At 43.1% G+C, this 12520-nt stretch overlaps 1 protein-coding gene across 4 annotated transcripts in view; it reads right to left on the bottom strand.

Annotated features, from left to right (window-relative positions):
• Positions 1-12514, bottom strand: part of UBP1 (upstream binding protein 1) — a 52198-nt gene extending 39684 nt beyond the window's left edge. For all 4 annotated transcript variants that reach the window (XM_023732239.1, XM_023732240.1, XM_004377341.2 and 1 more), the window contains exon 1: positions 12271-12514. In XM_023732239.1, the coding sequence (XP_023588007.1) occupies positions 12271-12383 (113 nt within the window). In that variant the 5' untranslated portion in view covers positions 12384-12514. The remainder of the gene's footprint in view (positions 1-12270) is intronic.
• Between the last annotated feature and the right edge of the window lie 6 nt (positions 12515-12520).

The following is a 12520-nucleotide window of genomic DNA, read 5'->3' as shown; positions in this document are numbered from 1 at the left end:
ATAGCATTAGCTTCCTGCTTCATCTAAAACAAAGGCTGCTTCTCAGAGGCTAACAGTAGCAGTAAAAGCAGCTGCTGTTCTTCCCACAAGAATAACTTGGGGCACTGACTGGGAGGGGCATGAGGGTGGGCCTTCTAGGGCGCTGTCTATGGTCTCTGTTAATTAGGGTGGTGGTTATACGAGTGTGTTTGGGTATTTTTTTTTTTTTTTTGATCTTTTTAACAGCGTCACTGAGACATAACTCACATACAATTCACCCTTTTAAACTGTACAATTTAAGTGGTTTTTAGTATATTCACATAGCTGTGCGACCATTACACTAAGTCCAGAACGCTTTCATCACCCCAAAAAGAAACTGTGCATCCAGTAACAGTCACTCCCCATTGTCCCCTCCCCCTAGTCCCTACAACCACTAATCTTTCTGTCTCTGTAGATTCGCCTATTCTCAACAGCTCACATCAGTGCAATCATACAACACGTGGCCTTTTATAAACGACTTCCTTCACTCAGCACGTTTTCAAGGTTCATCCATGTCATGGCAAGGATCAGCACTTCATTCCTCTTTATAGTCAAATAATATTTCATAGGATGAATAGAACACATTTTGTTTATCCATTCATCATTTGATGGACATTTGGGTTGTTTCCACTTTTTGGCTGTTCTGAATAATGATACTATAACATTTCTGGGCAAGTTTTTACGTGAGCATGTGTTTCCCGTTTTCCTGGGTGTACACCTGGGGCGTAATTGCTGGGTCCCGTGCTAACTGTTTAACTTTCCGAGGAACTGCCAAACTGGTGACCCAAGCGGTTGCACCATTTCACATTCCTGCCAGTACTGTTTGAGGGTGTTTCTCATCTGTGTTTACACTTCAACAAAAAGTAAAATAGTAACAACAAAATAACCAAATAAAAAACTACTATATCAACACCAAGGGCGGAGGCATCTTTAACTTGCTTATTTTTTCCTTTCTTTTTCTACAAGCTGCTGACCAACTCATATGTTTGGCTAGCCCATTTTAATTAAGTTCAATTTAAAACCAAAATGTGGAAAACACATGAAATGGGAGAAAAACCCTGGCCGGGAACATTGTCCCTACCTGCATTCCTCTTCCCCACACATTTCTATTAAAGCACTGGACTCACAATCCAAAGAGACTAAGCTGCACTAGTTCTCCTCCTTCTGCTTTCTCAATATTATCAAAGCACTCCTAAGTATATACCTAAGTGTAACAGAGAACCATATAGTCAAGGGTGGTCCCCAACCCACCTAGAGTTCTCAACACTGAACTAGAGGTTTTGTCCCACCTAAGTTTCTGCCTTTGAGGCAGACGTTAAAACTTTCAGGAGACTTCAAATGGGACTTTAAGACTCAGGACAGCTCTCTTCATGAAAAACATCTGTAAAAGTCAAAATGGCTCCGAGGTAGATGAAGAAAAAAACAAACTTCAGTCATACAGATATAAGCATTTAAAGACCTTTCAGGGAGAAAGAAAGAATGAGATGAAACCTACGACTCGAAGACATCAACTTATCCTGACAATCAAAATACTGGAATAACTTAAGATTCCAATGCTAATGGCCTGGATTAATCATCAGATACAAATCATCAAAATAGGACATAAGGCTGCATAAGAATGACTATTACAAAATGAACTGTCACATATGAAAAACAAAATTTTACATGCTTTAGATTCTAGAAGATAACCACAGTCTTATTCACTTGGTTACAGTCTCAATGATCCATACAGGAAATACTATGCTCACAAAAAAACCAAGGACCCATTGCTGTCAAGTCTATTCCAACTCATAGCGACCCTACAGAACAGAGTAGAACTGCCCCATAGAGTTTCCAAGGAGCAGGTGGTGGATTTGAACTTTCGACCTCTTGGTTAGCAGCCGAGCTCTTAACTATCATGCTACCAGGGCTCCCTGCTCATGATAGTGCAAACTGTGCACTGAACAAGCTTTGCATATAAACACCTAAAAACTTCAGGCTAATTTTTTACTGAATTAGAACATACACTCCATCAATACAGCAACCAGAGTGATCCTTTTCAAACAAAAGTAACATCATTTCACTCCTCTGCATCCTCCACTGGCTCTCCTCCTACCAGAGTCTTTACAAAGTCCTGCAAGAAGGCCCTAGCCAATCTGCTCCTCAGCCCTCTCCCTCATTCCTTCTGGCCCAGCCACACCAGTCTCCTTACATGGTTCACCTCTGGGCCTTTGCACTGGCTCTTCTCTCTGCCTCCAGTACTCTTCTGCTAGATGTCTTCATGGCTCATTTCATTCAAATTTCACCTCTTTAGCGAGGTCTTAACAACTCGTCCGCCCACCCGTACTCCCAATTCCCGTTAGCCTGCTCTATTTATCCACAGCTCTTGTCACTTTCCAACCTTTGACATGACTAAGTTTGTCTCCCCCATAGGTATGCACCCACTCCTCACCTACCATCTCGTTACCTGACATTTCACATTTACGACAATAGTAAACAATCTACTCTATTTTGTGCATTAACAACACACATCCGGCAGTAACAAACGCCGAGGCGCAAGGTGAGATTAATGCTGGCTGTGATGGTTAAGGTTACGTGTCAACTTGGCTGGGCCCGATTCTCATGAAAGGAAATGGAAAACCCAGGGCAAAAATAGGAAGACTGCTGACACATTGTGGGGAATGCAACCAATGTCATGCAATACTTTTATGTAAAAACTACTGAACGAGAAACTAATTTACTCTGTAAACTTTCACCTAAAGGATAATAAAAAAATTAAAAAAAAAAATTACTAGGAAGTCACTACAGCCTTGATCCTGTGATACACCAAACTCATGGCCACAAAATACGTTAAACTAAATGATGTATTTTATAATGCAAAACTGAAAGATCTACACGTGGCAAATTTTAAGAGACAATAAAATTAAGCAAAAGATCAGGACACTACAGAATACTTAAGGAGGACTGGTGGCGCAATGGCTTAGCACTCAGCTGTTAACCCATAAGTTGATGGTTCGAACACACCAGCAGCTCCATAGCGAAAAGACCGGGCAATCTGCTCCTATAAATATTTCAGCCTAGGAAACCCTAGGCGGTAGTTCTACTCTGTCCTGTAGGGTTGCTATGAGTTGACAGCACCTAACGACGACAACAACAATGTAGCCGACTTTAAAACCACAAGCTTGATCAAATAGATATACTATTAAAAAACACCTCTGATCCTGGCAAATAGAGAATATAATATTTCCTCAAATACATACGGGATGTGGACAAACTACCATGAAAAAGACCACAAAGGAAACTGACAAGCAGCCAAAAATCCCCTCCATGCAGACTGTGCTCCCAGACCACATGCAATAAATTAAAAATCAGTGACAACAGATTATCACTGTAAAGACACGTGAGAATCCAGTGGTATAAGCTGCCCTCAGGGAGGACAACTGAGTGGCTGGGAGACACCAGTGCGAGGGGGAAATGTCAATGTACACCTTCTCAAAGCTTTTGCGCTTATATAAATGTATTAGCTATTCAAAAAAATTAAAATTTGAATTACTCTCAATGACAGAAAAATTGCTAAAACATTTGGAAGCTAAATGAAAATTCTCAACAATTCAAGAGACCAAGAAAAAATCAAGATGGAAGTAACAATACGGAGAGAACTGAATGGATGTTCAGTAATGGCTTTGCCAACGGTGTTAGCTGCTGTGGAATCGATTCTGACTCATGGAGACCCCACATATGTAGAGTACAACTCCTCCAAAGGGTTTTCAAGGCTGTGACCTTTCAGAAGCAAATCACCAGGCCTGTCTTCCAAGGCGCCTCTGGGTGGGTTCGAACCACCAACCTTTCAGCTAGTAGCCGAGCACTTAACCGTTTGTGCCACCCAGGGACTCCTCAGCAACGGCAAGCTCCACTCTACCCCACTAAGAACAAGTAGGAAAAAAAAAGCTGCAATATAGACAGACATGTATTCTTAAAAGAATGGAAGCTCTAACAAGATAATTAGGAAACACGACATTAAAATCTGAGAGAAAGCAGTAACTAAAGAGGAGCAAGCCTAGAATTCAAAGTGGCTTTTGCCTGACGGCACCTACCCAACCTGAGAAAAGAACTGCAAAACTGCATTGTGATTCTGGTAGCCTCAAGGGTCAAGGATACCCTCCACCCACATTAAACTGGGATGGAAAGGGCTAAGCGTCCAGGTGAAAGTGAAGAAAAAGTAAGCAATCCTTAGCATGGATTTTCAGTACCAGTTAGCTTCTCCAGGGTGGTCCAGGGAATCTTAACCTTGAATTTGGGCAAAGGCGGTCCCACATGGTAGAGCCCAATGGGTCTGAGAAACAAAAAGCCTGAGGCTTCAAAGTATTCCAAGTAATTTTTCAAACGCCAGTACCCAGAAATAACCAGGCACACAAGGACAAACAAGACTCCAGGGGCAGGAATCATCAGCAAAAACAACAGATGGCATCCACCAAGTTCCAGATTGTGTCTGTTGGTATTCGGCTCTTTTCTGCCTCTGTTGCACAGGATTAGGAGCCTCAAAGCTACATATGTAAGACTTCTTGCCAGTTGGACTCTTGCTAGGTTGCTCCAAAGGGAACCACCGGCAGGAAATGAAAAAGGAGTGGCAAAGGGAAAAGCCAGAGGCAGGCAAGCGCCAAGACGATGGTGGCAGGATGGTTCAGAGCAGCAATGGCCACGCCTCCAGCAGCCAGCCCAGGAGCAACATGGCTGCCTGGTCACAGGTAACACACCCTCCTCACTCAACCCTTTCAGCACCTTTGCAATCGAATACCTCATTAAATCCGTCTCTGCTTCAAACATCCAAGTGGTTTCTATCTGCCGAATGGAGACGGACTGATACAGACCCCAAAGACTTCAGATGCTATAGTTATCAGATGTATGTTATAAAAGGATATTCACTCTGTGTGATGGTTAAGGTTACATGTCAACTTGGCTAAGCGGTGATTCTCAGTGGTTTAAGAGATATTATGTAACCATCCTCCATTTTGTGATCTGAGGTGAGCAGCCAATCAGGTGAAAGGGGAGTTTCACCTGGGGGTGTGGCCTGCCACCAACATACTCAGACGTTCTGGCAAAGCTTCCCGCTCTCTGCATCCTACATCTGACTCATCATCCTCTGACCTCCAGTTCTTGGGACATCAGCCAGCAGCCTGCCTTCTGACCTGCCGATTTTGGGTTCCTCAGCCCCTGCAGTCACTTGAGTCAGACACATGAAGTCTGACCCATGAATATGGGACATGCCAGCCTCCAGAACTGCGTGAGCCATTTCACTGAAGTAACTCTCTCTCTCTCCCTCAATATTAAAAAACCCAAACCTGTTGCCATAGAGTCAATTCCAACTCATAGTGGCCCTACACGACAGAGTCGAACTGCCCCATAGGGTTTCCAAGGCTGTAAATCTATACAGAAGCAGACTGCAGAGCAGCTGGTGGCTTCAAACCATTGACCTTCTGGTTAGCAGCCAAGCACTTAACCACCATGCCACCAGGGCTCCATCATTAGTCAGTAACCCACTGCTGTCAAGTAGATTCCAACTCACAGTGATCCTACAGGACAGAGTAGAATTACCCCACAGGGTTTCCAAGGCTGTAATCTTTACGGAAGCAAACTGCCACATCTTTCTCCCACAGAGGGCTGGTGGGTTCAAACTGCCAACCTCTGGGTTGGCAGTCGAGAGCTTTAACCACTGCGCCACCAGGGCACCTTTCATTAGTCATTCCAAACCAAACCTGTTGCTGTCTAATTGATTCCGACTCATAGCCACCCTACAGGATAGGGGAGAACTGCTCTATTGGGTTTCCAAGGAGCAGCTGGTGGATTTGAACTGCTGACTTTCTGGTTAGGAACTGTAGCTCTTAACCACTGTGCCAACAGGGCTCCCATTAATCATGAGGGAGACGCAAATCAAAACCACAATGAGATACTACTTCACCTTCACTAAAATGGCTACAATAAAAATTTTTAAAAAGGAAAATTAACAGGCATTATCAAGAATGTGGAAAAACTGGAACACTCATCCATTGCTGGTGGGAATGAAAATGGTATAGCCACTGTGGAAAACAGTTTGGAAGTTCCTCAAAAAGTTAAACACAGAACTACCATAAAAGATCCAGCAATTCCACTTCTAGGTATATACTCAGAAGAACTGAAAGCAGAAACACAAACAGAAACTGTACACCAATGTTCACAATAGCCAAATAGTGGTAACAACCGAAATGGAATAACCAGACGGATAAACAAAATGTGGTACATACATACAATGGACTGCTACTCAGGCATAAAGAAAATGATGCATGCCACAACACATAAGATGTTGACTGAAATACATAATATTTGACAATATTATCCTGAATGAATAAGTCAGTCACACAAGGACAAATACCGTATGGTCTCAATTATACGAAACAGGCGAATATACAGTTATGTGCCGCATAACGTCCATTAGGCCAACATCCGACCGCATATACATCCGTGCTCCCATAAGATTATAACAGTTCAGAAATCCCAACCAGAAAACGGGACGTAGCAGATTTAGGCATGTCGCATCCGACAATCAAAACAACCCTCAAAAACAGAAAAAAGTCTCCAAGCTGTTAAAGGATTGGCTCCACTGAACACTACAAGGCTAAGGAAACTGCGAGAATGACAGACACGGAGAAGTTGCTAATGACGTGGATTGAGGTCCAAACACAAAACTGAATCCTTCTCAGCACACTGACGATCACTGCTAAGGCACGAAGCTCATTCAAGATGAAGAAAAAGCAGGGCCAGACTTCAATCAAGTTTAGTGTTGATGTGAAGGCAGCAGCAGAATTTGTTGAAACCTTAGATAAATTAATTGTTGAGAGAGGGTATTTGCCCCAGCAAATTTTTAACATGGACGAAAGAAACCTCTTTATTCTGGAAGTAAATGTCTGAAAGGAACTTCATCCATAATATGTTGTTCGCACAACATCCAAATCACATAATGTTCTATTTCACAGAATGTACCGTGGACATTAAGCGAGGCATGGCTGTACTGAGACCAAAGTTTATCAGCGGTTACCAGGGATGGGATGGAGAGGGAAAAGAGGACGCATTGCTTTATAAGCGACACTGAGTTTCTGTAAACGGTGGTGGAATAATTTGGAGAAGGACAGTGGTGATGGTTGCACATGATTAATGTAATCAATGTCATTGAATCCTACACGTGAAAACTGCTGGACTGGCAAACGTTTTGTTATACATATTTTTACCACAAAAAAAGAAATTTAAAAGCAAATGTGGACACTATAATCTGAAATCGGTATTTATTTTTTAAATCCTCAATGTATTTAAAAACTCTTTCCTGGACCACAATCAAAATTCAGAAAACATTTTTTAAACTTGAAATAGGCTTTATTGTTGACAGCTCCATAAGTATTCTTAGGTACCATCATAATAAATTTAAAAAATTTCACCGATGCTAAATTTTTTCTATACTTTCAAGATGTCACCTGCTTAGAGACATTGTTTTCGTATGAGAGCAAAAGATAATTAATAGCTACATAATAAGTCCTATTTTACTAATCTTCTGATTTAACAAGCTATCTGTAAAACATGGATCTACCTGCCACTTTAGAATACAAACAATAAAGTTTAATTTTGTCTCAAAGTAGATTTATACCATAGTAAAGCTTAACAAACAGGGCTGGGACAATGCCCTTTTTATTTACATAAAACCAAACAAAAACCAAACCCATTGCCGTTGATTCTGACTCACAGTCACTCTTTAGGTCAGAGTAAAACTGCTCCACAGAGTTTCCAAGGAGCACCTGGTGGATTCAAACTGCCAACCTTTCGGTTGGCAGATGTAGCTCTTAACCACCATGCCACCAGGGTTTCCTATTTACATAGGCATTACAAAACATTACGTAATTTAAGGTCAAAGTTTTATTAAGAGTAATCTAAAGAAGCCGCCATCACTCATTACCTTCAAAAACAGTTCAATACTGACTGTAAATCCTGAACACTAACTTAGTACAGATTATAAATTTCACGCGCACAAGGAGATGGAAAGAAAATTACCAGGTGGCTCAAAAGACCCTCTTAGAAGAATTTGAATGAATTTTATTTTTTAAAGTCATTGGGTTATCTGCTCCTTCACAAAACATGAGTGACCCAGATTTCAAGTTACAATGGGTCTCAGGCTTCTTTCAGTGATGAGAAATCAACCTTCCTTTGAAATGGTAGCACTGTCTGTCCACGAAGGCCAATCTCTTTAGCAACATTCAGCCTCAGTTTACTCATTCATAAAAAAAGGATTGGTCTACAAGATTTCTAAGGTCTCTTTTTCCATCTCTAGAATCCTGATATTGTAGCTAAGCTTTACAAAAATATTTATGACTTCCCTCATTTCAAAAAGAATCATACAAGTGAGGTACAACAGTATACACACAAATAAACACAGAAAGAGAATCAGGACGAAAGAAAAAAAGGGGGAAGGGAAGCAAAGGTAATATCAGAAATTAGCCTCAACATATCCACAATGTTATCAACCTGCAATGCTTAACAAAACTATTTTTTTTTTAGTTAAGTCCGACTATTTAGAGAAACCATTTCTTTCTTTCATCCCAAAAAGCAACCTTCAGAAATACTTCTTGTTTAAAGCCATCCAAAAAACAAATACAGTAATCATAGTTCACTTTAAAAAATGAAAAGCTGCCTACAAAGTAAATTTTTATCAATAAATCACTTTTCCAATAACTTCCTCAAGTTTACCACCTCAGGTTAAGTCCTCAACTTCAGACAGAACAAAAGAAAGAGAAACACAGCATCAACAGTCTTATTTCCCCTTAGAAACCAGGGGAAGAGAAGGCTCAGGCAGATCATAGCAAACTGGAACCAGGAAGGTGTGGCCATGGTGGGCACTCCCGAAGTCCAGCCCTCTTGGGGCTCCAGGGCCAGGCACGGAAACTGCAATGGAAAGAAGCTTACAATAGCCTAGGGCCTCCTTCAGACTTTCTTCGGACCAAGTCAATTACCTAATTCTGAAATTTTCTAAATCTGAATTTCAAAAAAAAGGGCCTTGAACTTGCATGAGGCAGGGACACTCATAGGCTCCTTAGTTTTTAAGGGCCCAATTAAGTATGAAAATATTACTAAATAAGCTCCTTAAAAATGGTACTTGCTTTCAAAGCTACGTGAAAATTTCGATTAAATGACATAACCAAAAACATTCAATGTAAAACGTTTCCTCATGGGTAGTATCTAAAACAATAAAGTACCTAAGAATAAATTTAACCAGGAAGATAAAACACTTGTGCACAGATAACTATAAAACATTACTAAAAGAAATTAAACAAAACCTAAATAAATGGAAGAACATTTCATGTCCGTGGAATGGAAGGCTTAATACCGTTAAAATGTCAATACTACCCAAAGTTATCTATAAATTCAATGTAATCCTGGTCAAAATTCCAACAGCCTTCTTTACAAAAATGTGAAAAAAAAGTCAATCCTCAAATCTACATGGAATGGCAAAGGACACTGAATAGCTAGAGCAATCTTAAAAAAGAATAAAGTAGGAGGACACACACATCTTGACTTCAAAACACACTATAAAGCCACAGTAACTAAATAAAAATTAAATACGTCTGTACATCAAAAGACTTTATCAACAAAGTGAAAAGACAACCTACAGAAATGGAGAAAACTTCTACAAGTTAACAACAAAAAGACAAAACAGCTCAATCCAGAAATGGGCAAAAGGCTTGGACAGTTCACCAAAGAGGATATTCAAATGTCCAACACGCACGTGAAAAGATGTTCAACATCATGAGCCATTGCTGCTGTTGTGTGCCACTGAGTTGATTACAACTCAGTAGTGACCCTATAGGACAGCGCAGAAATGTCTCATAGAGTTTCCAAGGCTGTAATCTTTAAGGAAGCCAACTGCCACCTTTTTTCCTCAGAGCAGCTGGCGGGTTCCAACCGCTGATCTCTAGGTTAGCAGCCCAGCGCTTACCCACTGCACCACCAGGGCTCCTTCTTTAGCCATTAACCCACTGTTGTCCAGTTGATTCCAGACTCATAGCGACCCTATAAGGACATTGTAGAACTGCCCCATAGAGTTTCCAAGGAGTGGCTGGTGAAATCAAACCGCCGACCTTTTGGTTAGCAGCCGAGCTCTCAACCACTGCGGCACCAGGGCTCCACTTTATGTTAATAGGGGTGGAATAGTTTAGAAAAAGATAGGGAAATGATTGTACAACACAGAGAATAGAATCAGTGTCACTAATCTATACCCACAGAAACTGTCAAACTGCTGGATATTTTGTGTATATTTTCACCACAATATTAAAAAAAAATAGTTTCCCGTGGGGAGTACTGTGAACAACACACAATTACAAACTGGCAGACACGGCGTTAAGTACAAAATCAGGAAAAGGGTTAACATTAAGATTTTTCTCTCCTTTTCATAGAAATAAACCATAAACAGAAGTTCATTAATGATGTTAATCAGTTGGTTAAACACTAAAACCAAGGAAGTCTCAAATGAAACTTAGAAAAAAGTTAAGGCTCCAAATCAGCGTCAATAAGCCAAGTTTTCAGCAGCACACTTTCATTTTACCAGAACTGAGAACTGAGAAGCAATGGCAAATGCACACGTATGACCTTGCTTCACATGCCCTCTCCCACCTTGACTGCAAGGAGCAGCCTGGCACCTGAGGGGTGTTTCCACTAGGGAAGCCTCGTGTCTGGAACTCTTGTCTGGGATGACCCCCATGACTTTCGGTAACTCAGTTTCCTCAAAGACAGACAGCTGTTCTAGAAAATAAACCACCTCATCGAGAGCCCTCAAGTTGCACAAGTGTAGAGAGAGGAGGCGCCAAGTTCAGGGAGACCAGCAGAGGCCAACTGAGGGCCAGACACTGGCGGCAGAAATCCCAGGGTAAGATGCTCTCCAGTGCTTGCTTTCACATTCTGAGACACGACTCGGCCTTTCTGATAGTTCTTTATGGCCCAGAGTTCCCCATTAAGATATAAAAGCCAAATTACCTCAGAGAACCCCAACATTCCAGGCCTGCTCTGACCTTGGAGTCTTTCTTCTGTGGGACACTGAGGCCCCTTGGCCTTCCTCAGAGCTGCAGTTAGATGTCTACATGAAAGCTAGTGGGAAACTGTACAGCACTTCAAAGACATCAGGCACTACTTTAAGGAAAATTATCTGGAAAGTATCACTTAATTCGCATGAATAAAGAGCTGCCAAATAATTGAACCGTGGGCTTCAATCAGTACACTCCATGTTATGTAAATTATATTTCAACAAAGCTGCTAATAAAAATAATGAGCTGCCAAACTGACAGTAGTTAAAAACAGTGTTCTTCAGGAAAAAGACCAGAGGCCAGCTGAGATCTGTTTCAACTTCTCAAACTTAAAGAAAAAGAATGGGTGCTAGTACCGGTGGCACAAACTAAACCAACTCTTCCTTGCGGTCCAATCACTGTATCTTACAGCCCTCTTCCAGGGGAAACTGCTTGAGCGGGTAGCCCCCCAAACGAGCGATTTCACTCGGAGACAATCAAAAACACATCACTAGAGTCCGTGTGCTTCTTCCCCCTGCTATTACTCATCCACTTATGATGTACTATCATAATATCAAGCGATTAAAATAGCCAACGCACAAAACTAAAAACAAAGTAGGCATTGATACCGAAACGTTTGAGGGATTTTTCCCAATGTAAATGCTGCCATTTCGTACACCGTGTTCCATCTCCAGGGGCCCTGGTGGCGCACTGGTTAAAGCGCTCGGCCGCTAACTGCAAGGTGGTTCGAACCCGCTAACTAGCCTCTCCGGGGGAGAAAGATGTGGCAGTCAGCTTCTGTAAAGTTTTACAGCCTTGGAAACCCTACAGGGCACTTCTCCTCTGTCCTGCAGGGTCGCTAAGAGTCGGAATCGACTGGACGGCAGCGAGACAAGTAGGTTTTCATTTCATCTCTCAAGGGCTTGTAATTCACTGCACGGGCAGGGACCCCCTTCCCCACCTCCACAGCCACTCTCAGAGCGGCGTGCGCCTTCAGGAGCCTGGCCCAGGCCGAAGCCGTCCGAGCTACCCTTCCGCGCCCGCCACCGAGGTGGGCAGCGGCCTGCGAGGCCCTGCGGCGCCCGGCCACGCGGCGAGGCCCGGGCACCGACGGGCGCCGCCAGGCAGAGGCCCAGGGCTGGGCAGGCCCTCCCCACCGACAGAGGCTCCCGAGGTGACCCGCCCGGGCCGGGGCGCCCAGTACCTCATGCTGTAGGCGCCGGCGCCCAGCTCCTGCCCGATGCCCGAGAGGCTGGCGTCGAAGTCGTGGACCAGCCCGGACTCGATCACCTCGTCCATCTTGAGCACCCAGGCCATCTTCCGGCCTCACGGCCGCCCGGCGCGCAAAGCGGCCTCCGCGTCCGGGACCGAGGGGCCGGAATTCCGCGGGCCCGTCCTGGGGGAGGGCGCGGGTGAACCTCCGGCGGCGCGGCGGGCGGTCACCAGCGGCGGCA

This window comes from Trichechus manatus, unplaced genomic scaffold, assembly GCF_000243295.1.
Source record: "Trichechus manatus latirostris isolate Lorelei unplaced genomic scaffold, TriManLat1.0 scaffold00049, whole genome shotgun sequence".
NCBI lineage: Eukaryota > Metazoa > Chordata > Mammalia > Sirenia > Trichechidae > Trichechus > Trichechus manatus.
The sequence above is the reverse complement of the archived record's forward strand: the minus strand, read 5'-3'. Positions and strand labels throughout refer to the sequence as shown.